Here is a 26,464-nt window from a genome sequence, read left to right as displayed (position 1 = left end):
GTGTGGACCTGTAGTACCAGCTACCCAGGAGGCTGAGGTGGGAGGATTGCTTGAGTCCAAGGAGTTCGGGGCTGCAGTGAGCCAAAATCGCACCACTGCACTGCAGCCTGGGTGACAGAGTGATACTAATAATAAAAATATTATTTGTATTATCTCAAAGAATAATAATAAAAAAATAAAAATGGGCTGGGCGAAATGGCTCACACCTGTAATCCCAGCACTTTGGGAGGCTGAGGCGGGCAGATCACTTGAGCTCAGGAGTTCGAGACCAGCCTGGGCAACATGATGAAACCCCATCTGTACAAAAAATACAAAAATCAGTCAGGCATGTGGCGCACACCTGTAGTCCCAGATGCTCGGGAGGCTGAGGCAGGAGAATCACTTGAGCCCGGGGAGGTCAGGGCTGCATGCAGTGAGCCGTGTTTGTGCCACTGCACTCCAGCCTGGGCAACAAAGTAAGACTCTGTCTCAAAAAAATAAATAAAAATAGAAGATGAAGACACAACACCATTTTGCCTTCTCTTCTGGCCCTGCAGTAGGACTAGGGAGCTGCAGGGTTGGGCTGCAGTGAGCCCTCTGGGGTTGAGGAGGTGTGGAGGGGTATTTTTCCCTACGATAATGGCCCCAGAATCTGGATTCCCTGAGGTCTTTGACAGCGTTGGGAAGTCCCTCACTCCCAGGCTGTCTACTGCCACTACTTGCTACCGTCTGAAGGAAAACACAGGACTTACAGGCTTCTCTGCTCAGCTTGGTCTGTTTCTCCCCTGCTGTGGCTAGCAGCTAGAAAGCAAACAGAACCTGGGGGTCCCACCAGGGATTCACTTGGGTCTAAAGTCCTGCTAGCCATGCAGCTCATGAGAACGCTTTGCGGCCCACAGGAGCTTTGGGGCTTAATTCCTGTCCTCGGAATGCTGAAGAGTATCCTCTTCCAGATAAGCAAAGCCTCCCACTCCATGTTGACGTGTCGGGACAGACCTGGAGTGTGATCCAACTTGGCCACTCAGCAGCTGTGACCTTGGGGAAATAATTTGACCTCTACAAGCCTCAGTTTCCCATTCTATAAAATGGAGTGATATTAGACTCCACATCTCAAGGTTGGCAGGTGCTAATTGACCAGAAAATCCGATGTTGTTGCTATGGTCATCATCATCTTATGAGTTCAAACCTCATCAAGGCTTAAAAACAACAACTATCAGGAGTAGAGAGCTTTTAAATAGGATCTATTCTCCTAATCACAGTTGAGGACTTGTTCTTTCCACCAAACTCTAACTCCTGGTCAGGCGCTCTGTGTCATTGGTCCTCATGTTCCCAGGGTCCAGCATTGGGTACAGTCCTCGGTAAACACCCGATAGACAAATGACAAAAAGAGAGACGTCGCAGCACACAGGGGCCAGAAGAGGTACACAACAAATTGTAAAAGAGACTCTGTGCTGCAAGAGGATGGATTGAGAATAACTTTACTTGTTTTCTGGGAGGAGGTTAATGGGTGGGAGGGGTGAGAGGGGAGATCTGATTTACATACGGACTTGAGACTCCCAAGGCAGTACCCCGGGTCGTCCTCAGCAAGGTTGCCCCGGTGGGGTCTGACGCCCAGGTGGCGTCCCGGAGCCGGGGCGGAGTCCTGGAGGGAGGCGAAGCGGGAGGTGGAGGGGGGCTGAAGGGGGGGTTGGGGGCGGGTGAGGCGAGGCCCGGCCCGCCACAGTCCTGCCTCTGGGCCCCGGGAGCGTCCTCCCTGTGTCCAGGCCGGGCGAGGGCTTAATGCTATGGCCAGCGGGGAGGCCTGGCGGGGCCCGGCGGGGGCTGCGGGCTCAGTGGGCCGGGTGGCGCCGCTCGGCCAGGCCCCCGCGGCCCAGCACTTCGCCGCTGAACTGGTAGGTGAGCTTCTTCTTCACCTTCTTGACCTCGCCCGTCTTGCCGTAGTTGCGCAGCGCGCGCGCCATCTTCTGGTAGGTCATCTTCTTGCGGTTGCCCTTCTGGATGCCCCAGCGGTGCGCCAGCGCCTCCTTGTGCTTGGACGAGAACTGGAAGGTGCCCTTGTCCTTGTCCACCCACCAGATGCTGTCCTTCATGTCGCCGCTGCGGAGCAGGTCCAACAGGAACTGGTACAGGCGGATCTTCTTCTTGCTGCCTGCGGGGGGAGGGCCCGGTGGGAGGGGGCCCGGGGCCCACATGGGAGCCGCCCCCACCCCTTGCGCACGCACAGGGACCCGGGGACGGGGTGGCCGGGAAGGGCAGGGGAACGGCTGCCCCAGCCCGCGCCGGGCGTGCACACACAACGCACCCACACTCACACACACACGCACCTGCTTGCGCACACACACCCGTTCCCACACACCCACTCACACACACGCATTCACCCCCCCACGCGCACACACTCGCACCCACACAATGCAAGTGCACACACATGCTCACACACCCACATAACGCACCCACTCACCCGCACCTGCTTACACTCATGCTCACACATCACGCCCACACCCACTCACACACGTGGTCACACAACGCACCTTCTCACACCCACTCACACTCATGCTCAAACACAATGCAACCACTCACACATGCTCACACCCACACATTTGCTCACACGTACACACATACAATGCACCTGATCACACACATGCTCACACACATGCACACACAATGCACGTGCTCACACACTCAGACTCACACCCACATGCTCACACACATGCTTGTGCAATGCACCCACACACCTCACACACCAGATTGCACCCACACCCACCCACTTGCACATTCATACCCACATCTCACACCCGGTCACACTTGCTCACACACCCACACAATATACCTGCTCACACCCACACTCATGCTCACAAACACACCCATTCACTAACATGCCCCCACACACTGGCACCCACACGACACACCCACTCACGCTTGCACCCACCCACACGTTCAAACCCACACACTGCATCCGCTTACACAGTCACAACCCACTCACACACACCTGGTCACACCCACTCCTGCTCACACCTCATTCACACCCACTCATGCACACTCACACCCATCCAATACACCCACTCACACACATGCACACACACAGACCCACTCACACCCCCACACACAGGGTCACACCCACACAATGCACCTTCTCACACTCATACACACGCCCACTCACACCTGCTCACACACCTCACACCAGGTCTCACACACTCATGTGCTCACACACACCTCATACACTTCACAGGTCTCATAGATGATCACACCTGCCTATACCTGCTCACATATGCTTGCACAAACACACTTGCTTACACATCTCACACTGCTCACCGTCACACCTCACATTGCTCACCCTCGCACACACATGCCCCTGCTCACACACACATGCTTACACACCTCACACCATTCACTCACACACATATCCACTCACATATGATCACACCTGCCCACACCTACTCACACACATGCTTGCACACACACACCTGCTCACACATATTTCACATTACTCAGCCCCACACACACATGCCCCTGCTCACACACTTATGCTCATGCACACACCCACTCACACATGCTCACATCTGCTCACACACATGCTCACCTATTCATACACACACCTTCTCACACACCTCACACCAGGTCTCTCACACACACACTCATGCTCACAAACTCATACACACATGCTCACACTTCACACATGCTAACACCTCACACATTCACATGCACTCACATGCTCACACCTCACACATGCTCACACTTCACACCTCACACACATGCTCACATCTCTCACTCACACCCACTCTCACACACACCTGCCCACACACACCTGCACACACATGCTCACACATATGCTCACACCTCACACATGCCTGCTCACATGCATGCTCACACCTCACAGCTGCTCACTTATGCACTCACACACACGCTCACACCAGCTCACACCAGCTCATTCACACCTCATTGACACCTGCTCACTCATATTTCACACCACTCACACACACTTGCACCTCACTCACACCTGCTCACGCATGCACACACATTCTGCTCATGCACATCCACTTGCTTGCTTACATGCCTGTTCACACACAACCAGATACCCACTTGCACACTCAAATGCTCACACACAGTCTGCTCTCACACCCACTCACAGCAGCTCACACACATGCATACTCGTGCATGCTCACACACACCTGCTCACACTCACACATCACACCCATTCTCTTGTTTTTGAGACGGAGTTTTGCTCTTGTTGCCCAGGCTGGAGTGCAATGGCATGATCTCGGCTCACTGCAACCTCCACCTCCCGGGTTCAAGCAATTCTCCTGTCTCAGCCTTCCAAGTAGCTGGGATTACAGGCGTTCACCACCACGCCTGACTACTTTTTGTATTTTTAGTAGAGACGAGGTTTCGCCATGTTGGCCAGGCTGGTCTTGAACACCTGACCTCAGGTGATCCGCCTGCCTCAGCCTCCCAAAGTGCTGGGATTACAGGCATGAGCCACCACGCCCGGCCCACTCTTACCCATTCATTCTCACACACTCATTCACACACCTGCTTTCACACATACACACACCTGTTCGCACACCTACTCACATGCACACCTGCTCACACATGCAGGTGCTTAAGCACGTCCTCACCCCCTCACACACACCTGCTCACACACAGGAACACACACATGCTCACACATGCTAAAACACATATCCACTCACATACATGCACAAACCTTCTCACATATACACATACATGCTCACACACCCCAGCTCACACCTTCCTGCTCACACACACCTGCTTACATACACCCTCAAACATGTTCACACCCACTCACACATCCACTGACACACACCTGCTCGCACACTCATGCCCGTTCACACACTCACTTATATCACACACATCCCTGCTTACATACACATTCACACATATACACTTGCTCACACACCTGCTATCACACCCCCACTCACACATATCACTCACACATGCCTGCTTACAGCCACTCACATATACCATGCTCACATCCCTGCTCACACAGGCACACCCACACACTGCTGACACCCACTGACATCATACGTGCACACCTGCTCACACACACTGAAATACATTCATATGCTGACAGACACACAAACATGGCCACGCCCACTCTCAGCCACACCAGCTCTCACATTCACCTTCTCACACACCCACTCACACAGCCACTCGCAAACATGCACCTGCCCATACCTGTGCACACACACCCTCTGCACACTTCCTCACACACACCCAGATCTACACACATTCATGGCACAGAGAGACACACACACCTGGCACACTTCATGGAGATGCCTGTATGCACTCACAGCAGATACACACACACACATAGAGACAGCCACAGACAGCCCCACAAAACACACACATTGGCAAACATGCACACACACACACACGCAACTCAGTGGCGTGACTGCTGGGTCAGTTGGCCTGGCTGGGTGGGGGCAGGGCACAGACACGGCCAGGGTTGGGGCCAGGGTGGAGGGCCAGGTGCCCCACCTGTCTCCCCAGGCAGGAGCCCAGGCCCGGGCTCCAGGCCATCCGCCTCGCCATCAGACACCTCCAGTGGGGGGCTCTGCCGCTCGCCCTCCTCCTCATCTGAGCTGGGCTGGGCTGGGGACAGGGATGGGTACTGGAGGCACATCCGAGGCAGGTAGGAGACCTGGACGGTGAGGGAAGGAGGTCAGAGTCAGGAAGGGCCAGCTTACAGCTCAGGGGGGCTGGGAGGGAGGTCAGCTCGGGAGAGAAAGAGTGCAGAGGGCAGGGGACAATGGCAGGCACAGGAGACTGGGGGAAAGCCAGGGAAAAGGGGGGCCAGTTGAGGTGCTGCACATAGGGTGCAGGCTGTGGGGTGAGGGGTGCTGACATCCAGCCCACCCAGCTCTCCTGGTTTAGGACTGTGGGCACCGGGGAAGTGGTGCCTTGTTCTCCTCCCTGCAGAGGTGCTGTGTGGACCCGCATTAGGCTGGGGTCAGAAATGGGTGTGCTAGGGGCCGGTGCGTTGGGTCTGGAAGGGGGTTTCATAGGTGGGGTGATGAGTGAGTGGAGGGACCCTGGAGGTCAGTAGGGGTGGTGGAGGTCAGCAGAGGTCACTGATCCGGGTTAGGGTCAGTAGGAAGGGTCACTGGGGAGAGGCAGGGTCAGTAGAGGTGTTCAGTGACTTGGTGTGGGATCCATGAGGGCTAGTGAATGGGGGTGGCAGACAGTGAGGCCCAGGAGGGCCCACAACAAGGCGTTGGAGTGGGGAGGCTCAGTGAGGGTGCGAGAATTATCTGGGGTCTGTCCATACTCGGGGTGAGACGAGATAAGGGGTGTGGGGTCATGAGGTCACTCGGGGGGTCAGGCAGCAGCCGTTGGGGCTCCAGCCGCCGTTGGCGCTGTGGGGCAGGAAGCTGAGTTGGGTAAGAGCCTGTGTCAGCTTCCTGTGAAGCTCCCGGGCCCCACCACAGGCCTGGCAGTCTCCTGGGGGACGGGGCAGGCGGTGGCATGCACCTGGTGGCCAAGACTGGGATGGGGTGGCACCATGGGGGTGTCGAGAACGTGCATCTGCTCCAGCTCCATGTGGCGGTAGAGCTGCTGTAGCTGCGGGGGCTGCACGCTCTGGAGCTCCGTGAAGTTGTTCTCGGCGAAGCTCTCGAACTCGCTGTGCACATGGTGTGGGTGGAAGTCCCAGTAATGGTCTGTGGGGGACAGCCAGGCAGTATGGGGTGAGCTCAGGGTTGGGCAGGGCAGGAAAAGGTTATAGTAACATTAAATAATACTGCCAGGCCATATGGGGCCTGACCATCTCGTTTAACACTTGCCACCTGCATGGTTACTCTAGGCCTGCATTTTATAGATGAGGACACTGAGGCTTTGAGCGGCTACACAGCATGCCCAAGGTCAAAAGCATCCGGGTCAGAGCCAGGACTCAGGGCTGAAGCAAAGCTTGTGTTCTCAGCAATTCCATCCTGATTCCTGTGCAGTCACACAGACCGAGCGTCTAATCCTGGCTTTGCCATTTACTTAATGTGTGACCTCAGGCACATATGTGGCCTCTCTAACCTCAGTTGAGTTGCCTGTAAAATGGGGATCACAGTTATTGGGAAGATACGAATGAGTACACATTTGTAAAACACCTTGCACCAGAGCCGGCCCTCAGGGAAAGTTGATTCCCCTCCCATCCTGTTAAAACCTCCCGGCCAGGGCCAGGCGCAGTGGCTCAAGCCTGTAATCCCAGCACTTTGGGAGGCCGAGGCGGGTGGATCACGAGGTCAGGAGATTGAGACCATCCTGGCCAACATGGTGAAATCCCATCTCTACTAAAATACAAAATATTAGCTGGGTGTGGTGGTGGGCGCCTGTAATCCCAGCTACTCAGGAGGCTGAGGCAGAAGAATCGCTTGAACCCGGGAGGTGGAGGTAGCAGTGAGCCGAGATCGCGCCACTGCACTCCAGCCTGGCGACAGAGTGAGACTCTGCCTCAAAAAAAAAAAAAAAAAAAAAAACCAAAAAAAAACCTCGGCCGGGCGCAGTGGCTCACGCCTGTAATCCCAGCACTTTGGGAGGCCAAGGTGGGTGGATAACGAGGTCAGGAGATCAAGACCATTCTGGCTAACACAGTGAAACCCCATCTCTAGTAAAATACAAAAAAATTAGCCGGGTGCGGTGGCAGGTGCCTGTAGTCCTAGCTACTCGGGAGGCTGAGGCAGGAGAATGGCGTGAACCCGGGAGGCGGAGGCTGCAGTGAGCCGAGATCGCACCACTGTACTCCAGCCTGGGCGACAGAGCAAGACTCTGTCTCAAAAAAAAAAAAAAGAAAAAAGAAAAAAGAAAAGAGAAAAAACCTCCCACGGGTTCCTGAGCTCCCTGGCTGCCCACAGTCTCTCTCTCTGTCACACACACACGCACACACACGGCCTTGTCACATGGCCAAGGTGTGACAGCAGAGTCACAGGGCTGACATTCCTCACACACTAGAACTTGTCCAGGCACACGGTGGCCCTTCCTCTTCAAAGCCATGACCTTAAGCAGTGGCACCTGTGTTCCCGTGAGGTTCCTGGGACCTGAGACTTTCCTGGAAAACCCCCTGTGGGTTCCTTCAGAGTCTGCGGTGGAGGGGACTGCAGTCCGGGGAATAGCCCCATGCCACCGAAAGCCCTGTCTTGGAACTGGGGAAGATCTTCAGCATGAGCACCTCTTCCAGGAACAAAAACTGCCACACATCTGCGGGACTTCCTGGGCACAATTTGGGGTCCAAAATGAAGTGTGGCAATAAAGTGACAAGATCGGCTGTCTCATGTGGGCCAAAGAGGGTGCCTACGAGACTCCAGGTCCAGGCAGTGTCTCTGGGACAAGTCCACCACCAGCCATGCGTGTGTGTGTGTGTACATGTGTACAAAGGTGTACACATGTCTGCCCGCCTCTCTCTTTCTCTCTCACACAAACACCTAATCACACATCCCTTATAGATAATGATGATTTTTGGTTCTGGACTGGATCTCGGAGTACTCGCTTTCTAAACCTGCTCAGCAGTAGTTTTGCAGTGTGATCATGGACAAGACATTTTTTTCTCCCGGAGCCTCTCATTCCCCACTCTAAAAGTCAGAAATGCACCTGGGTAGTTACTGAGGCCTTGTCTACATGTATAATTATTTGGCCTCACAGTCCAGACAGCCCAGACTCCCACCTTTAGGAAGCCACATGGCAGAGAGGAGAGAAAGGCAGAGCTGGGCTCAAGTTCTGGCTCTGCCATTTACCACTGTGTGACAATGGGCAGGTCATTCTATTTCTCCAAGCCTGTGTCCTCATCTGTTAAATGGGGCTAACAGTTACACCCATCTCACAGGCTTGTTTTGAGAAGCAAATGACCTATTGCTTGCAAAGTGCTTAGACTAGAACTTGGCACAAAGTAAGACCTTGATAAACATTAACTTCATCGTTATCATTATTATTAATAATAATAATAGTTTATTCTGAAGAGCCTAGATTCCCACTGAGTGTGGTTACACCTATAATCCCAGCTACTCAGGAGGCTGGAGAGGGAGGATCACTTCAGCCCAGGAGTTTGAGACCAGCCTGGGCAACATAGTGAGACCCCATCTCTATAAAAAATGTTTAAAAATTTGCCAGACATGGTGGCACACACCTGTAGTCCCAGCTACTTGGGAGGCTGATAACGAAAAGATTGTTTGAGCCCAGGAGTTTGAGGCTGCAGTGAGCTATGATTACATCACCGCCTCCAGCCTGGGTGACAGAGTGAAACCTTGTCTCTCTTTTTTTTTTTTTCTGAGATGAAGTCTCACTCTTGCCCAAGCTGGAGTGCAGTGGCACGATATCGGCTCACTGCAACCTCCACCTCCCGAGTTCAAGCGATTCTCCTGCCTCAGCCTCCCAAGTAGCTGGTAATACAGGCATGTGGCACCATGTTTGTTGAGTGCCCACTCTACTTAGGCACTGGGAAGACAGAGGTGAACAAAACCAGTCCCTGCCCTCATAGTGCCATGCTTGGGCTTCAACTGCAGTGACAACATGGTCCCCTAAAGTTATTTCTCTGGGCCATTGACTAAAGTGGCCAGGAGCGGGGAGAACAAGAGGAAAGAAACATGTATTAAAAGCATTTGCTTTATGTTTGTTCAAGTGCTAATCCAGGCTCTTTTTTTTAGTTAAAAAAATTTTTTTGTAAGCCCCTCCTCCTGCACACTGAATACTTTTTTGTTAAGAGACGGGGTCTCAGCCGGGCGCAGTGGCTCACGCCTGTAATCCCAGCACTTTGGGAGGCCGAGGTGGGCAGATCACCTGAGGTCAGGAGTTCGAGACCAACCTGGCTAACATGATGAAACCCCGTCTCTACTGAAAATACAAAAATTAGCTGGGCGTGATGGCGGGCACCTGTAATCCCAGCTACTTGGGAGGCTGAGGCAGGAGAATCGCTTGAACCTGGGAGGCGGAGGTTGCAGTGAGCCAAGATCACACCACTGCACTCCAGCCGGGGTGACAGAGTGAGACTCCATCTCAAAAAAAAAAAAAAAATCTCTTTTTAAATTGAGATAGAATCTCACTATGTTGCCTCCAACTCCTGGGCTCAAGTGATCCTCCCACCTCAGCCCCCCCAAATGCTTGGATTACAGGCATGAGCCACCAAGCCCAGCTGAATCCTAGCCTCTTAAGAAGCCTCTCAGGCCGGCATGGTGGCTCATGCCTGTAATCCAAGCACTTTGGGAAGCCAAGGTGGGCAGATCACCTGAGGTCAGGAGTTTGAGACCAGCCTGGCCAACATAGCAAAACCCCATCTCTACAAAAATATAAAAATTAGCTGGGCCTGATGGCAGGTGCCTGTAATCCCAGCTACTCAGGAGGCTGAGGCAGGAGAATCCCTTGAACCTAGGGAGGTGGAGGTTGTGGTGAGCCGAGATCACCCCACTGCATTCCCACCTGGGCAATAGAGCCAGACTCGGTCTCCAAAAAAAAAAAAAAAAAAAAAAAAAGCCTTTGAGACTCTCCTCTGCAAAATTATCTAAACCTGAAGCGAAAACAAAACAAAACTTAATTTGCATTTTCTTTTTTTTTTGAGACGGAGTCTCGCTCTGTCGCCCAGGCTGGAGTGCAGTGGCACGATCTTGGCTCACTGCAAGCTCCGCCTCCCGAGTTCACTCCATTCTCCTGCCTCAGCCTCCCAAGTAGCTGGGACTACAGGTGCCTGCCACCACACCCGGCTAATTTTTTCTATTTTTTAGTAGAGACGGGTTTTCACTGTGTTAGCCAGGATGGTCGCGATCTCCTGACCTCGTCATCCACCCGCCTCGGCCTCTCAAAGTGCTGGGATTACAGGCGTCTGGCCTTAATTTGCATTTTCATCTTGCAGTGAGCTAACAAGATCCCGAAACTCTCCTCGCTGTGGGAGAGTTTGCTCTGCTCTTTAGTGAGGAGGCTGTCCTGGGGCTCTGGGATTTGGTGAAATGATTCCTCTCCAGTTGTTGATCCCTGCTTCAGCCCCACTTCTGGCTCTGCCCATTTTTGCCTTCCCCTGCCCAAGTTGGAGTGCCCTGGTATAATGCTGTATGGATCCTGCCATCAAACCCCCATCCTCGAACCCACTCCCATTCTAGGGCTGGAGGGACCCTGAGTGCATGCACCCCTTAGGTGTGGGGTAAGAGGCACCCGACTGCTCTGTTTTCCTCCGCACCCAAACCTCTGTTCTAGCTCCACATTAGACCCCTGACCTCACTGTGGTGGTCCCAGCCTGAGGCCAGCATTTCCCAAAGCTGGTCTCAGTCCACCTTCATCCGTCACTTGGAGAGGCTGGAAAAGCCTGTAAATGTGGGGTCCTGCTGGAGACCCACTGAAGCAGAAGCACTAAGGGGAGCTGGGAATCTGCATCTAAAGCCACCCAAGGAGGTTTTGTGCTCACAAAAACTCTGGAATTCCACCCGGGGTCTCCTGAAGGCTGCAACTGAGACTCCCGAGCTACAATTAAGGTTTCAGAAGGCCCAATGGATACCTCGCCTTTACCTGTGATTTAGTGCTCAGGCACTTATGTAATAAATACTGTCTGGTAGGCAGAAATATTCCAAATACAGAGCCCTCTGTGAGAACACAATACAAGGAATCCTTCCTAGTGCAGAGGTCAGCACTCCTGGGCTCTTTGGACCCCATTTCTGGATGACTCTTCGAGACATCCGGTTAAATAAAGACAAATTGCTTTATTTCTTTGTGTCCCTTCACTGGGCCACCCAGACCATCCATTCAGGGGTCACCCATATGCCCCCTTAGCATGACTCTCAGCTCCTCGAAAGAATATAATGTCATTTGCATAACATCTGGACATGGCTCCGGACCCTCATTTCTACAGACCGGTAGGCACCCAACAGGCAGCAGATCTCAATCGCTATTTGATTAAATGATCAACAAAACTTAGCTTTTAGTGTATTTTTTATACACCAGATACTGTGCTAAGTGTTCAATCCACATTATCTCATTTAATCCTAACCCTAGCACTCAGGAGGTGGCCACTACAGTATAATCTATCTTTTGCATAGGAGGAATCTATGGCTCAGAGAAGTTAAGTCCTTTGCAGCAGATATTGATAGAATCAGGATCCAAACCCACCTGTATCTGACCTCAGGGACTGAAATCTTACTACTATACCATAGCACCTCTGAGAAACAAGATGATTAATGAAAACTTTAAGTAAGACCTGTGGTGATGCTGAGAGATTTTTTATTTTATTTTTTTGAGATGGAGTCTCACTCTCGCCCAGACTGGAATGTAGTGGCACGATCTTGGCTCACTGCAACCTCCGCCCCCTGGGTTCAAGCGATTCTTCTGCCTCAGCCTCCCAAGTAGCTGGGACTACAGGCACCTGCCACCCCGCCCAACTAATTTTTGTATTTTTAGTAGAAATGGGGTTTCATCATGTTGGCCAGGCCGGTCTCAAACTCCTGACCTTGTGATCCACCCGCCTTGGCCTTCCAAAGTGCTGGGATTACAGGCATGAGCCACTGCACCCAGCCAACACTGAGAGATTTTAATGAGTACTTTTATCCACCTGACCACCATCATTACCCATCACCTGTCATTCTTCGTCCACCCTACATCCATCCTTCATCCCCCCATCATCCACCCATCTATCCTTCATCCATCCATTCATCATGGAACCATTATCCATCCAACTATCATCCAGCCAGCCAGAAATGACCCATTCATCTTCATCTCTCATTTCCTCCCTCTAAACCAGTTCTTAATCTGGGGCCAAAGTCCTACCCACACATCCCTAGTCTTACTCAGTTTTTTGATGTCACTAACACCTGTACGTCACCAGTATAAAAATAAAATCATACTCAAAACAAAATGTCAAGCGTTAAGTGTCATTCAGCTGACCTTATCTCCTCAGAACAGAACCTCCAGCCTGAAGCCCTGGGCTCTTCCCAGGGGAGCAAAAGTGTGATCAAAGCAGAAGAAAGATGAGGAATCAGGAAAGGAGGGGCCAAGAGAAAAACCTTCTCAGAAGATCATAGACCACTAGACTACGGCTCCTGAAGCCCAGCCTCTCCTGAAAATTATTCGGACATAGAAACAGGCTCAGAGGTCGAGGCAGGTGGATCACCTGACGTCAGGAGTTTGACATCAGCCTGGCCGACATGGTGAAACCCTGTCTCTACTAAAAATAGAAAAAAAATTAGCTGGGCATGGTGGCGGGCGCCTGTAATCCCACCTACTCAGGAGGCTGAGTCAGGAGAATTGCTTGAACCCAGGAGGCGGGGGTTGCAGTGAGCCAAGATCACGCCATTGCACTACAGCCTGAACGACAAGAGTGGAACGCTGTCTCAAAAAAAAAAAAAAGAAAAAAGAAAAGAAAAGAAACAGGCTCAGAGAACAGAGAACTGAAGGTTTCGGGGCACTTGTTACTCTCTGCCTTGGATTCTAATTATTAGAGTTTTAATTCTTTCCCTTGTTACAAAGATGGATCTTGCAGAACCTGTGTTTTATTCATTCCACAGCATCTAGCAATATGCCTGGCATATAAAAGATACTTAGTATATATTTATTAGATGGATAGGCCAGTGCAAGATGGAGGGCTTGGTAGGTAGAGGGAAGGATAGTTGGAAAGGTGGCTAAATGGATGATTAGATGGGTGTGTGAATAAATTAATGAATGGATAGATGGTTAGTGCTATGAAAGGATGAAGAAGTATATGGAAATTGGATGGATAGATGGATGGATGGATGGATAGAATTCACATTTTGGAACTCTTTTCTTCATCAATCCTATTGTAGGCCAAGCATGGTGGCTCAAGCTTGTAATCCCAGCACTTTGGGAGGCCGAGGTGGGTGGATCATTTTAGGTCAGGAGTTTGAGACCAGCCTGGTCAACATGGTGAAACCCCGTCTCTACTAGAAATACAAAAAGTAGCTGGGCGTGGTGGCATGCACCTGTAATCCCAGCTACTTGGGAGGCTAAGGCAGGAAAATCACTTGAGCCTGGGAGGTGGAGGTTGCAGTGAGCCAAGGTCACACCACTGCACTCCAGTCTGGGCAACAGAGTGAGACCGTGCCTCAAAAAAAAAAAAAAAATTCCTATCGTAAATAGCAAATTCCAGCACACTCATTAGGATAGCTTCTAGTTAAAAAAAAAAAAAAAAGAAAGAAAGAAAGAAAAGAAAAAAAGAAAGAAAATAACAAGTGTTGGTGAAAGTGCAGAAAAATTAGGATACTAGTATACTGTTGTTGGAAATGTAAAATGATGCAGCCACTATGGGAAATAGATGATGGTTAATTTTTTTTTTTTGAGACGGAGTCTCACTCTTGCCCAGGCTGGAGTGCAGTGGGGCAATCTCAGCTTACTGCAAGCTCCGCCTCCCAGGTTCACGCCATTCTCCTGCGTCAGCCTCCTGAGTAGCTGGGACTACAGGCGCCCACCACCACACCTAGCTAATTTTTTGTATTTTTAGTAGAGATGGGGTTTCACCATGTTAGCCAGGTCTTGATCTCTTGACCTTGTGATCCGCCTGCCTCCGCCTCCCAAAGTGATGGGATTACAGGCGTGAGCCACTGCGCCCGGCCGATGGTTTAATTTTTAATAAAACTAAAAATAGGCCGGGCACAGTGGCTCACACCTGTATTCCCAGCACTTTGGGAGGCCAAGACGGGCAGATCGCCTGAGGTCAAGAGTTCGAGACCAGCTTGGCCAACATGGCGAAACCTGTCTCTACTAAAAATACAAAAATTACCCGGGCGTAGTGGTGGACACCTGTAATCCCAGCTACTCGGGATTCTGAGACAGAAGAATCACTTGAACCTGAGACACGGAGGTTGCAGTCAGCCGAGATCGTACCACTCCACTCCAGCCTGGGTGACAGGGTGAGACTCCGTCTCAAAAAAATAAAAATAAAAATAGAATTAGCATATGATCTAGCAATCCTACTTCTGGGTATATATCCAAAAAAATTGAAAACAGGGTATTTCCACACCCTTCTTCGTAGCAGCATTCTTCACAATAGCCAAACGGCAGAAACACCACAAGTGTCGGACGGCTGGATACGCAAAACGTGGCACACGCGCAAAACGTGGTGCGCGCATACAATGGAATATGATTCAACCTTAAAGATGAAGGAAATGCTGACACATGCTACACCATGGGTAAATGGGTAAGCCTTGAGAACATTATGCTAAATGAAGGCATAAAAGAACAAATACTGTATGAATCCACTCATGTGGGGTACCTAGAATAGGCAAATTCACAGAGACAGAAAGTGGAATGGTAGCTGCCAGAGGCTCGGGGGAGGGAAAATGACGAGCTGTTGTTTAATGGATACAGAGTCTCCCTTTTGCAAGATGAAAATAATTATAGAGATGGGTGGTGATGATAACGTGAATATATTTAATATCACAGAACTATACACTTAAAATGTAAAGAGATGATTAAGATGGTTTAAAAAATGGTTAATATTATGTGTATTTTACCACAATTAAAAAGAGTAATAGGCTGGGCATGGTGGCTTATTCCTGTAGTCCCAGCACTTTGGGAGGCTGAGCCGGGTGGATCACCTGAGGTCAGGAGTTCAAGACCAGCCTGGCCAACATGGTGAAAACCCATCTCTACTAAAAATACACACAAAGAAATTAGCCAGGTGTGGTGGCGCGCACCTGTAATCCCAGCTACTCGGGAGGCTGAGGCATAAGAATCACTTGATCCCAGGAGGCAGAGGTTGCAGTGAGCCGAGATCACGCCACTGCACTCCAGCCTGGGTGACAGAGTGAGACTGTCTCAAAAAAGCAAACAAACAAAAAGCATAATAAACAATAGCAAATCCTGTGAGCCCTTCAAAATCTATCTTGAATCTGTCCCCCCCTTTCTGTCTCTGTTGCCGCCACCCTTGTCCAGGTCACCACCATCTCTTTCCTGGATTATTGCAATAGTTTCCTCAATGTTCTTTTTGCCAGCTCCTATTCTTGCCTCTTTTCCATCTGCTCTCCACCCAGAGTGATTTTTTAAAAAGCTTATTCAGTTGAATCATGAGACATTGGGATAAGATACTAAAAACTTCCAGAGAAAGAAAACAAAAGAGAGAGAGAGAGAGAAAAAAAAAAAACAAATGAAACAAACGAAAAGCTAGGTTAATTATAAAAGAAATTTGAAAGAACATGGAGTGGTATCAGACTTCATAGGAAAAACTCTAGTAACCAGAAGACAGTAGAAAAATGCTTTCCAATTTCTAAGGGAAAAAATGATTTTCACCTTAGATTTCCATACACAGCCAAACTATGATTAATCAATCAAGTGACAGTATAGAATAAAAGACATGAGGCAAAACACAAAATAAAACCATCACCACCACAACAAAAACCTCACCTCCCACACACCCTTTCTTAGGAGACGACCATGATAACAAATCTGTACAAAACATTTGCTATTTCCAGGCACTGTTCTAAGCATTTGACATACAGTGGCTCATTCAGTCCTTACAGCCATCCTGTGAAGCTGGTATTGTCATGAAGAAGTTGAGGCACAGAGAGGTTGGAGATCTTGCCCATGGTCACCCGGATAGCAATGGAGGAGATAGGGGATGAGTTTCAGCAGCCTGGTTTCAGAAGAAGGGTTCTTATCTCCTTGCTACATTTCCCCTCAGAAATATGGGGATGAGGCCCGGGGACAGTGGCTCACGCCTGTAATCCCAGCACTTTGGGAGGCTGAGGCCAGTGGATCGCCTGAGGTCAGGAGTTCGAGACCAGCCTGGCCAACATGGTGAAACCCCACTTCTACTAAAAATACAAAAATTAACTGGGCATAGTGGCACATGCCTGCAATCCCAGCTACCCAACAGGCTGAAGCAGGAGAATTGCTGGAACTCGGGAAGTGAAGGCTGCAGTGAGCTGAGATTGCACACTGCACTCCAGCCTGGGCAACACAGAGAGACACCATCTCAAAAAAAGAAAACAAGAAAAAAAAAAAAAAAAGGCCAGGCACGGTGGCTCACGCCTGTAATCCCAGCACTTTGGGAGTCCGAGGCGGGCAGATCACTAGGTCAGGAGTTCAAGACCAGCCTGGCCAACATGGGGAAACCCCATCTCTACTAAAAATACAAAAATTAGCTGGGCGTGGTGGAGGGCGCCTGTAATCCCAGCTATTCGGGAGGCTGAGGCAGGAGAATTGTTTGAACCCAGGAGGCTGAGGCTGCAGTGAGTAGAGATCACGCCACTGTGCTCCAGTCTAGGTGACAGAGTGAGACTCTGTCTCATAAAAAATAATAATAATTATTATTATTATTAAAAGAAATACGGATATGAGAAAGTACAGGTAAAGAAAGGATGCCATGTGGCTCAGCTGTGAGTAATAGCCACATGGTCATAACAGTGGAAAATTGAAATACTGATTTAACAAATGTTACCATATACAGTAATGAATTGGGGATGTGTGGAGAAATGTGAGAGTGTGTGTGTGTGTGTGTGTGTGCTGTGAATGACTAAAGTTGAATTCTGATTGTACAAGTAAATAAAATATATCTCAAACTGAAAAATCAAGCTGTTTTGAAAAATCAAGCTGCCTGACACATCAAAGGCACTCAATAAATGTTTGCCAATAAATAATGCTCTAAGTCTCTATTCCACATCTTCATTTGTACATTTACATAGCACTGGAATAGAAAGACTGGAGGCCGGGCGCGGTGGCTCACGCCTGTAATCCCAGCACTTTGGGAGGCCAAGGCGGGCGGATCACAAGGTCAGGAGATCAAGACCATCCTGGCTAACATGGTGAAACCCTGCCTCTACTAAAAATACAAAAAACTAGCCAGGCCTGGTGGCACTCGCCTGTAGTTCCAGCTACTCGGGTGGCTGAGGCAGGAGAATCGCTTGAACCTGGGAGGTGGATGTTGCAGTGAGCTGAGATCGCACCACTGCAATCCAGCCTGGGCGACAGAGTGAGAGTCCATCTATCTCAAAAAAAAAAAAAAAAAAGAAAAGAAAAGAAAAAAGAAAGAAAGACTGGAAAAACAGCTTTTATCAATCTCTGATATGCTACGTATGTCATGGAGAAATGCAGAATGGCATGATATGAAATTCCATTTTTAATGAATAAAATATACATGTGTACGTATATACACTTACTAATACTTAGGATTATATACACACAATAAAACGTCTGTAAGGATAAACTAAGGTTCTATCAGTGGGAAATGAGATTGAAAAGGGGGATGTGTTACTTGATATGCTGTTGTATTTTTTAAGTTTTTGCAATTAATATTTGTTACTTTAATAACTAAAAATTAGGCCGGGCGTGGTGGCTCACACTTGTAATCTCAGCACTTCGGGAGGCCGAGGCAGGAGGACTGCTTGAGCCCAGGAGTTCGAGACCAGCCTGGGCAACATGGTGAAACCCCGTCTCTATAAAAAATACAAAAAATTAGCCAGGCATGGTGGCACAAACCTGTAGTCCCAGCTACTGGGGGCCTGAGGCAGGAGAATTGCTTGAACCCCATAGGTAGAGGCTGCAGTGAGCCAAGATTGCACCACTGCACTCCAGCTTGGGTGACAAAGTGAGACCCTGCCTTTTTTTTTTTTTAATTTTCGAGACGAAGTCTCGCTCTGTTGCCCAGGCTGGAGTGCAGCGGTGTGACCTTGGCTCACTGCAACCTCCGCCTCCCAGGTTCAAGCAATTGTCCTGCCTCAGCCTCCTGAGTAGCTGGGACTACGGGCAAGCGCCACCACGCCCAGCTGATTTTTGTATTTTTAGTAAAGACAGAGTTTCATCATGTTGGCCAGATTGGTTTCAAACTCCTGACCTCAGGTGATCCACCTGCCTCAGCCTCCCAAAGTGCTAAGATTACAGGCGTGAGCCACTGGGCCTGGCCTAATGTATTTTTAGTAGAGATGGGGTTTCACCATGTTGGCCAGGCTGGTCTTGAACTCCTGACCTCAAGTGATCCACCTGTCTCAGCATCCCAAAGTGCTGGGATTATAGGCGTGAGCCACCATGCCCAGGCTTTTCTTTTTTTTTTTAAGACACGGTGGCTCACACCTGTAATCCCAGCACTTTGGGAGTCCGAGGCGGGCGGATCACTAGGTCAGGAGTTCAAGACCAGCCTGGCCAACATGGCGAAACCCCATCTCTACAAAGAATACAAAAATTAGCTGAGCATGGTGGCAGGCGCCTGTACTCCCAGTGAATCAGAAGGCTGAGGTGGGAGAATCACCTTAGCCCAGGAGGTCAAGGCTGCAGTGAGCTGTGATCATGCCATTGCACTCCACCCTGGGTGAGAGCGAGACTCTATCTTAAAAAAAAAAAAAAAAAAAAAAGGGCAAGGCTTGGTGGCTCACGCCTGTAATCCCAGCACTTTGGGAAGCCAAGGTGGGAGGATCACCTGAGGTCAGGAGTTTGAGACCAGCCTGGCCAACATGGTGAAACCCCATCTCTACTAAAAAATACAAAATTAGCTGGGCATGGTGGTGCACACTTGTAATCCCAGCTACTTAGCAGGCTGAGGTAGGAGAATCGCCTGAACCTGGGAGCCAGAGGTTGCAGTGAGCCAAGATCACACCACTGCACTCCAGCCTGGGCAACAAGAGTGAAACTCTGTCTTAAAAAAAAAAAAAAAAAAAAAAAAGATTGTAAATGTATTTAAATTTTCAGCACACACACACACACAGAAGGTTATTCAGATCATGGTCATGTCATTTCCCTGCTCAGAACTCCCCAGTGGCTTCCTATGGTGTGTATGATAAAATCCAAATGCCTGCCATGGCCTTCGAACCCTGCGTTAGCAGCTGACCCCTTTGGCTTCCCTTTCTGTCCCCTGCCCTGTGCTCACTGGCCTCTCTGGTCCTCTGTCAGGGTCCTTTCTGCTTTTGCACTTTCTGTTCCTTTTACCTTGAATACCTCTCCCCTACCTATGGTCACATGTGAATTACCAGTTCCTTCTCTTAGCCCAGCTGCCACCTCAAAGGCCTTCCCTGACCACTCAAATGAAAGCAACCCCCCATGTAGACACTCTGCATTACATCTGCATTACATCTGTTTGTCTGATTCTTTTTTTTTCTTTTTTTTTTTTTTGCTGGAGTCTCGCTTTGTCTGTCACCAGGCTGGAGTTCAGTGGCGCGATCTCAGCTCACTGCAACCTCCGCTTCCTGGGTTCAAGCGATTCTCCTGCCTCAGCCTCCCGAGTAGCTAGGTGTACAGGTGGGCACCACCACCTGTATTTTTAGTAGAGACGGGGTTTCACCATGTTGGCCAGGATACCTCGATCTCTTGACCTCGTGATCCACCCACCTCAGCCACCCAAAATGCTGGAATTACAGGCATGAGCCACCACACCCAGCCTGTTTGTCTGATTCTTTATGTCCCCATCCCCTCGCTGGAGGGTGAGCTCTGTGAGAGCAGTGGCGTTGTCTGGTGCTCATCATGGACTCCCCAGAGCCTACAAGAGTGTCTGATACTCAGAGACTATTTAATGGATGGAACAGGGAGGAAAAGTGGATCAGATGGGAAGTGGCTGGCAGGATGGATGAGTAGGTGGGTGGATGGGAGGATGAGTGCATGGATGTGGGGGTGGGTGGCAGGTTTGCTGTCCCCTGGGTCAGTGGAAAATAACCCAGTTGGTCTCTCACAGAGCCCTCTGTGCTTTTCCCACTCCCCAGCCGCTTTGTCCCTCCTGCCTTGAGGAATGCAGTGAAGCTAGCACGGGCCTCATCCTCTGCACGTTACCTTACCTCATAGATTACATGCCTTACCTCGCTGAATCATCACAGCCCTAGGAGGTAAGTATTTTCATGCTCTCAGTTTTATGAATGGGGAAATAGGGACTCAGAGAGGTTATGTTACTTGCCCCAAGTTTTCACAGCTGGTGAGTGATGGAGCCAGGGCTGGGCCAAAGCTTTTTCACTAAGCTTTGGTACCTAAAAATGTGGACAAAGAGGATGTGCAGAAATTGACGGAAGTGTGTGGGGGTCTCTATGGTTGAGTCTTCAGATAATACCTTCCAGCGGGTATAAAAAGGGACAGCCCGGCCGGGCGCGATGGCTCACGCCTGTAATCCCAGCACTTTGGGAGGCCGAGGCGGGTGGATCACCAGGTCAGGAGGTCGAGACCAGCCTGGCCAACATAGTGAAACCCTGTCTCTACTAAAAATAAAAAAATTAGCTGAGCGTGGTGACAGGCGCCTGTAATCCTAGCTACTTGGGAGGCTGAGGCAGGAGAATCGCTTGAATCCGGGAGGCGGAGGTTGCAGTGAGCCAAGATTGTGCCACTGCACACCAGCCCGGGCGACAGTACGAGACTCCATATCAAAAAAAAAAAAAAAAGGGACAGGCCAGGCGCGGTGGTTCACACCTGTAATCCCAGCACTTTGGGAGGCCGAGGCAAGTGGATCACTTGAGGTCAGGAGTTTGAGAGCAGCCTGGCCAACATGGTAAAACCTCATCTCTACTAAAAATATAAAAATTAGCCAGGCACGGTAGTGCACACTTGTAATCCTAGCTACTTGGGATGTTGAGGCAAGAGAATCACTTGGACCCAGGAGGCAGAGGTTGCAGTGAGCCAAGACTGGGCCACTGCACTCCAGCCTGGGCAACAGAGCAAGACTGTCCTAAAAAAAAAAAAAAGAAAGAAAGAAAGAAAAGGACAGCCCAAATGCCCTGATTGGCAGTGATTAAGAGTGGGACAGGGCCAAGGCCGAGGACACCTGGGAACACTGGTGGAGTCTCTGGAGGAATTGGGGGTTCATGACCAAAATGGGGTACCCAGGCATCCAATCAGGAGTCATTCCTAGAGTCCCACCCGAGATATAAGGAACCTGCTTGGGCCCTGAGCCACGAAAACACATGCTTTCTCTAAAGTGCTCACTCCATCAGGCCCAGCCCCAGGCTCACTGGTTTCCAGCTATGTAGGCAGCGCCCTCATATTACAGGAAGGAAAACTGAGGCTGCAAAAGGCCCAAAGGAAATGCACCCAAGCGTCCTTGATGGAGGAGGCCCGACAGCACTGTTTGTGGTGACCCGAGCCACCAGGGGGCGCCTGTCCCGGGGCCCAGCGGGACCTCCTGGAGTCCTGGAACCGCTTGGGAAGGTGGGTGCGTGGTCTCTGGGTCCCCCAGACCGGGCTCTTCACCCTGGTAGGGAGAGCTGGGAATGGAGTTGGAGGAGAGGGACTTTCTCTCTACATTGCCTGGGTTTCCCACCGAGAGGATGTGTTTTTTATATAATTACAAATAAGCTTGAAGGAATTAAAAAGGATATTTTAAAGGCTTTCTAGCCCTGAAAGATTCTAAAAGATGCCTGTGTGTTCCCAGCTGTGGCCTGGAGGCATATCTGCCTACCCCTGGGACACGGCTTCCAGTCTGAGTTCCGGATGAATCTGGGGCCCTAAATGTGGATCAGGCACATGTGGATCCCTAGCTGGGCCCGTCAGGTTGAGACCGCCACAGGTGCATCTGCAGAATGGAGCTACAGGCATGACTGGCCGCAGGGGTGGCCTTCAGGAGTGACACCTGCCTAGGCTGTGGGCCTCTGCCTTCTGAGGTGCAGACACCCCAGTCGCTGGTCTCCCCGGGTCCCAGACGCCCTGAGGAATTCCCCAGTGACGACTCACGCACTGACTGGGCCACCTCGCTTTGGGTCAGGGATGTCTACATCAATAAGCCAAGATCCACTTTGGGCAAACTCCTGCAGCCCCCTGCTCAGGTCCCAGGCACCTAATGCCTCTCTCCCATCCCCTGAATTTGCTCCAGGACGGAGGTTGGGCTATGGGGCAGACAGTCAGACCCAGAAGGACTGGACAGACAGAAGGACCCCCTGGCCCAGGCCTCTTCCTCCCACCTCAGCAAACTGGGGGCCTCGGCCTCTGCTGAACAAGAGGTCCCCACAGGGTTTCCTTTGGCCCAGCAGTTCCCAATTAGGGGTGATTTTGCCTCCCGAGGGGATTGCCAATGGGTGGAGACATTTTTGGTTGTCATGATTGGCCATGCCCCTGGCATGTGGTAGGCAGAAGCAAGGATGCCACTAAGCTTCCTATGGTACCCGGGACAGTCCACCCAGGAATCATCCCACCCAAAATGTCAGCAGTGCCACGGTTAGGAAACCCTGCCAACCACACGTGGCAGGGAGTGTGGATGCGCCGGCGGGGAGTTTGGGACAAAGAGAGTGACGAGAACAGAGAGGAGGAGGTGGGTAGTTAGGCAGGGGCAGAAAAAAAAGCACAGGACCCGGAGCGGACAGACCTGGGTTCCACCCAGCAGCCATGTGACCTTGTGCAAGTCTCCTAGCACCCTAAGCCTGTTTCCTTGTTTATAAAAAAGACCACAAGGACAGAACCAGCAGATATCCATGGAAGAAATGAACCCTGCACCTTGACACACTGCAGAGGCTCCGTAATGGAGGCTCAGGTGTGGGGGTGCAGCGATGATGCCACAGTTCACTGCCTCTGAGAGCAAACTCGATCTGATTCTCAGAATTCCAAAGAAGTCCTGGGAATCATTTATTCTTTTCCTCTCCCCAGACCCCAGGAGCCCAGGCTGGGCTGGGGGATGGGGGCGTGGCAGGCCCGGTACTCACCGCTGTGGCTCTCCCCATCACTGCTGAGATAGGGGTAATACTCGTGCGTTTGGCGTTGGTACAGATCCGTGTCATAGGGCACCAGGTCTTCCGATGGCTGCTAAGAGAGGAGGTGTCAGGGCCTGCACCACGGTGGAGGACCCCAGCCAGGCCTGCAGCACCCCCGCACGCTGGGTCCCCATCACCTTCCCTGGCTCAGTGGCTGCGTTGGACCTACAGCCCTCCCTCTGCCTGGAATTGGGACAGAGAGTGGGGCAGGGGACCCAGGAGGCCTGAAAAGGGGTGACAGGGACCTTGGGGGTCAGAGGTCAGAAGAGGACCAGGGTCCCCCTCTGCTGGGCTACTCCCCGTAGCCACCTCACACTCACACTCACACTCACGCCTGTGTGCCCCCATCCTCATCCCACACACCTCTCCTGGTCACACTGATGCACATGTCCACACGATCCCTGTGTCACCCTCACACTCATAATCCCACACGAGGACTCACTCTCACAGCCCCCACCTACCCCCATGCAGGCGCCTGCATACTGTCCCTCACACACACATTTTCATACTCACTCAGAGGCCACCCACCTCACAGAGACATTGTACACTCAGCTCATGCGCACACGCAGTCTCCTTGATTGACACTTGCATGACACCACGTTCCAGCCATCAACACGCACACTCACACCCCCAGAGCCACTCACATTCCACCCGCACACTCACCTGCACAGCACACACTTGCCTGCCCAGCCCCACTCTCACAGCCTATGCCTCTCACACAGCCTGGGCAAGAGTGGCACCGCAATGACCCTCCACACTGATGGTTGGTGCAGGGGTCACCCAGGCAGGCTTAGGGGCCGAGCGCATGGAGGGCCTTGATTCCCTCACTCTCCCTCCTGAGTCCTCCCTATCCTCCTCCTTCCCTCTTCACTGCGCCCCCTGTCTCCTTTGCTTCCTCCTCCCCCTCCTCACTCCCCTCTGTCCTCCTTTTCTTCCCCCTCTTCCCTGTCCTCCTTCTTTCCTCCTCCTCTTCCTCCCACCTTCCTCCCTCCTCCCTGTCCTCCTCCCCCTACTGGCACAGACACAGGGCCGTGCACACCCAGGAGCCTTCCCAACAGTCATCAGGCCTCCCTGCCCCCGCAGTGTGTGGCCCAGGATTGCACAACAGTCACTGTGGCCCTTAGGGCTGGGCTTGGGGGACCGGGGCTGCCTTGGGAGCCCACCCTACCAGGAGACACTCAGAGTGACCTTGGAGCTTGCAGAGAGGGCTGGGGGTGCCTAGGGATGGCCCAAGGAGCTCTGCCACCTGTCTAGCTCCACCTGGAGTTCAGAATTGAGAGGTCAGGGATCAGAGACAGTGGGCCTGTGGCTTTCTTGAGGCAGAATTGGCTCTTCCTGAGACAACCTCCGTCACCCTCTGCCTGGGCCGCCCACTTCGTGGTCCCAGGTGGGAAGGGGTGTCAGGGTGTGGATGCCACAGCAGGCTGGCTGGTCCTGCCTGGTCCTGCCTGTGGCTGGCCAAGTGAGGAGGCCAGGAGCCCAGCACTGAGCCTGCCCCTCTGGGTTTCCAGGTAGCACAGCCTCGCTGCAGGATGTCAGCCCGGCTCTGGTCGGGTTGGTGCGATGTCAGGCCCGGGGTGCCTCCCAGCCTCCTGGGGTGGCTCTGAGCCGGGGCACAGTGGGGGAAGGGAGCTGCCTCTAGACCAGGAAAGTGGAGTCAGGTGGGCAGCCTGCCAAGCCCTTCCCGGCTCCCCTCAAGCCTCCTCACTCCTGAGAGGTTATGGGGTGGGAAAAGGGAGAAGGGTCCTCTCAGAGGGACCCTGGTCTGACACCTGCCTAAGGCTGCAACTGTCACTGAGAGTGAGGAGCAGTGGCGATCTGCCCTTCTCTTCTCGGGGTCCCTTGGGGCTCCCACTTCTTCACCCCCAAGACCCAGTACCTGTCCTTGTCCCAGCCTCAGCCCCCATTCTAACTTGTCACATGCTCACCCCAGGTCCCAGTGGTGTGATTCCACTCAGCCCCAATCTCAGTCCCGGCCTTGTCCCAGCCCTGTCCCCTGCCGCGCCTCTCCCTGAACTCCAGCCCTGGGGCCAGCCCTAACTGCACTGTCTCAGCTCCACTCCTGGCTCCTTTCCAGCACCAGTCCCTGTCTCCTGTGGGTGCCCCTGTGGGCCCATGGCCCTGACCCTTTGGTCAACAATCATGTCCTCTGTGCCAGGCCCCAGATTGGGCGTTGGCGACCCAGAGTTCCATCAGCTTCGGTTTCCAGGAGCCCCAAAGCCATGGGCCAAGACTTCTGCCTGTTGCCTCCTGCCTTCAACCCCTTCCTGTCCAGGGAACCGGCCTCCCCCAATCCAGTCCCCCCATCTCCCTCCTCTACCTCTCTACCGCCGCCCTCACCATCCTCAGCCCAGCACCCTCCCCAGGAGCCCCAGCCTCCGCCTGCCACCCAAGCCCTGTCTATAAATAACTGTTCAGGCCCCACCGATCACAGCCCCACCGTGGGCCCGGCCTCAGCCCGCCAGGGCATGCTCCGAGGAAGCCAATGGCCCCCTCACTGGGTCTCAGACCAGGAGTTCCAGGGAGGAAACCCTGACTTCCCACTGATAGCAAGCCAGGAGGGCAGTGGGTGGGCTGGCGGGTTCGTGGGCAGGCAGGCAGGTGTCCGAGGGCCACGGGTTGGGCTGGTGGAGGAGTCCCAGTACTCACAGGGGGGACGAGGGGAAACCCTTCCATTTTGCACGCCTGTAACATCCAGCCGGGCTCCGAGTCGGTCAGATCCCCTGCCTCGGTGGGGGCCAATGCAGAGCCCCTCAGGATGGGGTGCCCCGTCGGGGGCTGGACGGTCGTGGGGCGGGTGCAGGGCTCAGGCCTGCCCCCTGAGCTACAGGAGCCCTGGGTGAGCCCCCTCCCTTGACATTGCAGGGCCAGCACAAGTTCCTGATTTTATCGAAGGGCCTGCCGCTGGGAGATAGTCCCCTTGG

General features: G+C 52.0%; 1 protein-coding gene across 2 annotated transcripts; it reads right to left on the bottom strand.

Moving 5' to 3' along the window:
* Window positions 1-1,441: 1,441 nt before the first annotated feature.
* SPI1 (Spi-1 proto-oncogene) lies at window positions 1,442-26,428 on the bottom strand. 2 transcript variants are annotated; one of them, XM_009246386.3, is made up of 5 exons: window positions 26,190-26,428; window positions 23,493-23,592; window positions 6,466-6,653; window positions 5,473-5,635; window positions 1,442-2,128 (listed from the first exon to the last, which is right to left on the bottom strand). In XM_009246386.3, exons 1-5 carry the CDS (start codon window positions 26,232-26,234, stop codon window positions 1,809-1,811), a joined length of 816 nt encoding a protein of 271 aa, XP_009244661.2. In that variant the 5' UTR covers window positions 26,235-26,428; the 3' UTR covers window positions 1,442-1,808. The 2 variants fall into 2 exon arrangements, with proteins under 2 accessions (XP_009244661.2, XP_024111107.1); XM_024255339.2 differs by having other exon boundaries at window positions 23,493-23,589.
* Window positions 26,429-26,464: the final 36 nt, after the last annotated feature.

Source organism: Pongo abelii, chromosome 9 (genome assembly GCF_028885655.2).
Source record: "Pongo abelii isolate AG06213 chromosome 9, NHGRI_mPonAbe1-v2.0_pri, whole genome shotgun sequence".
NCBI classification, from domain to species: Eukaryota; Metazoa; Chordata; class Mammalia; order Primates; family Hominidae; genus Pongo; species Pongo abelii.
Note: the sequence above shows the minus strand (reverse complement) of the source record. Positions and strands in the feature narration are given on the sequence as shown.